The 2,405-nt window shown below is 48.0% G+C and overlaps 1 protein-coding gene across 1 annotated transcript in view; it reads right to left on the bottom strand.

The window, feature by feature from the left end:
* Positions 1–19: 19 nt before the first annotated feature.
* Positions 20–2,405, bottom strand: part of PGAP3 (post-GPI attachment to proteins 3) — a 22,190-nt gene continuing 19,804 nt past the window's right edge. Inside the window, exon 8 of the mRNA XM_006022593.3 lies at positions 20–1,338. Within this exon, the coding sequence (XP_006022655.1) occupies positions 1,275–1,338 (64 nt within the window). The 3' untranslated portion in view covers positions 20–1,274. The remainder of the gene's footprint in view (positions 1,339–2,405) is intronic.

Raw genomic sequence — 2,405 nt, 5'->3', positions numbered from 1 at the left:
ACAAAAACCCCCCCACCCCCCCCCCCCCCCCCCCCAATCAATGCAGCATTCCTGGGGTCTCTGCTTTAACACACAATTCCCCAGCACTCTAGGATTCCCCTCATGAAGTCCTTATCCTGTTGGGTACAGCAGTCTACCACCTGATACAGTTACAGCAGGGGAGAGGGCTGGGGTGGGGTGTGTAGCAGGAGCCAGGATTGCCGTGTGGCACACAACAAATTTCATTGACACTTTGATCTGGGCAACTCAGCAACTAGTAAGTGCTGCAGAGACAAGGGAATCTGCAGGACCTGCTCCCTCCAGGGCAGGTGCTTTCTCCCCTTCCCTCCAGTTAGGACACACTGGATAGCTTTGCAGCATCCAAAAATTCACAACTAATCAACGAAGGAAAAGTGGAACCTTCTGAACCTGCCCCACATTTCACACTAGAGCAAGTTTTTCAAAGACTGCACAAGCATCTAGATTCAAACACTTCTTATCTCACAAGAGGTGAGACGTGCCTACCCAAGGACCCCACAGCCTCTGGGAAGACAGACCTCTCAAGTGCTGAAGGTGCCTTCACTGCTTATAATCAAAGGACAAAAGATTAAGGTTTACAGCACAGCATAAATCCAGGCTACCCAAGGACACCCTGGGCTATCCAGCATTTTTAAGATTAACAATAATCCCTTTTCAGCAAGCAATGACGCTGTGGACCTCAGAACTTCATGATCAGATGTCTCCACAACTTGCTCTTGTTATCTTTCAGTTTACCATGCCACTAGTTGCTTTTGCCCATTTCCCCACTCCATCTGAAGTCCCCCGAGCAAGCCCAGAATCACTCAATGATTTCTTTTAAATGGTGGAAATGGAAATGAAGGTTGCCTGGTAGCACAGAAGAGAGTTGCAGCGAGTGGGGAGGACAAGTGGGCGAGATGGATCACCAATGTTCTGACAGATCCTTGACACTCTAATGGGACGAGTCACAAGATCAAGAGTAAGAACTTCTGAAGGCAACAAAAGAGTGGAGGAAGCAAAAGTAAAGTTCTGAAGAAGAATGAGGTGTTTTCCAGTGCATCCAGGAGCTTGGGAAGAGAGAGGCCTTGGCATGGCAAGAAGCTCCAGATATGGACACTTCAACAGTGGAAGATAGAAGATGCACAACATCACCGCTCCTCAAGAGAGGCTGTCTTGAGATCAGGGGTGCTGTTGGGACAGTCACCGGGAAGGTTTTGCACAGCACCTTCTGTCAGGGAAGAGTTAGCTCTTTCCCATTCTACTTTCCTCCAACAGCTTCAGTCTGTTTTGATAATGTCCGAGTTTGCCTTCAAGAGGTACAGGCTGTCATCAACGAGGAAACTGCAACAACAATGGGATGAGTGTGAGTGGAGGTTAACAGAGGTGGGATAGTATGTGTGTCTTTCCTGCAGCAAGTTTACCTTCTTTAAAGAACCATGTAATCGGTACAATATTTCACGTGCTATTTGCAGATTACAGGCCAGACCCACCACACCAGGAAGTCATCTTTATGCTGGCAAAAACACTTGCCCGAGATATTCCCCCCACCTTCTCAGTGTGCCATAGACTGATAGCAAGTATGTCTAATTCAAAAGAACCACCTGTTGGCACAACAGCAAGGGAACCAGAGAGGACTGGGGGAAGGTTTAATTTGGGCTGTGGGAATGGGACATGCCTTACCCTGTCAGAAGAGACTGGGCTGGGCACTATGTCCAAATGCAGATCCTTGGAAGGAAAAAACTGCCTGGTGACTAGCATGCCAATAAAAGGGCATCATTTGCCTAATATAGCTCCTACAATTCAGATCCCACCAGCTCATTAATATTAATGAGCTTATGTGACATTCATGGTTCCAAGTCATTGCTTGTGGGCTGATGCACTGCACCTTCAGGGCTCCCTGCAGTGTCACTTTCTTATGCCATGCTGATTGTTAGAAGCCTAGTCCCTGGGTGGACCACTGTGAGGATAGCTTGGCTCTAGAGGAATAATGCATAATAGTGGCACAGCATTACACACATCAAGGGAACCAGCATACTACTTGACGCCATGATGGGGTATCTGAATAGTATACCTATCAGCATGTTTCAGGGGTAGGGCAATGCTATCACTTCCCTGTTACTGATGGCATCCCGAGACATAGGAAGATTTAAATGACTTGTCCAAGGCCACACAAGAGTCAGGATTTTGGAAGGGCGGGATTGAACCTGGGATCTCCAGAATCCCAGATCAGAGCCCTAGGGAGGATTTAGGGTATTCACTCTCCCTTCAGTGGGGCTGGGTCTTAAGATCAGCCTCTCCAGCTGGCACTCCACAGAGCTCAGACGGAAGAAGTCAGGGTTTCCTTGCCAAGATGCCAACTATATAAAGACAGCTCTGAAATGGCCATTCACTAATGAGGTGGTTGGGGG

This window comes from Alligator sinensis, unplaced genomic scaffold, assembly GCF_000455745.1.
Source record: "Alligator sinensis unplaced genomic scaffold, ASM45574v1 scaffold886_1, whole genome shotgun sequence".
NCBI classification, from domain to species: Eukaryota; Metazoa; Chordata; order Crocodylia; family Alligatoridae; genus Alligator; species Alligator sinensis.
The sequence above is the reverse complement of the archived record's forward strand: the minus strand, read 5'-3'. Positions and strand labels throughout refer to the sequence as shown.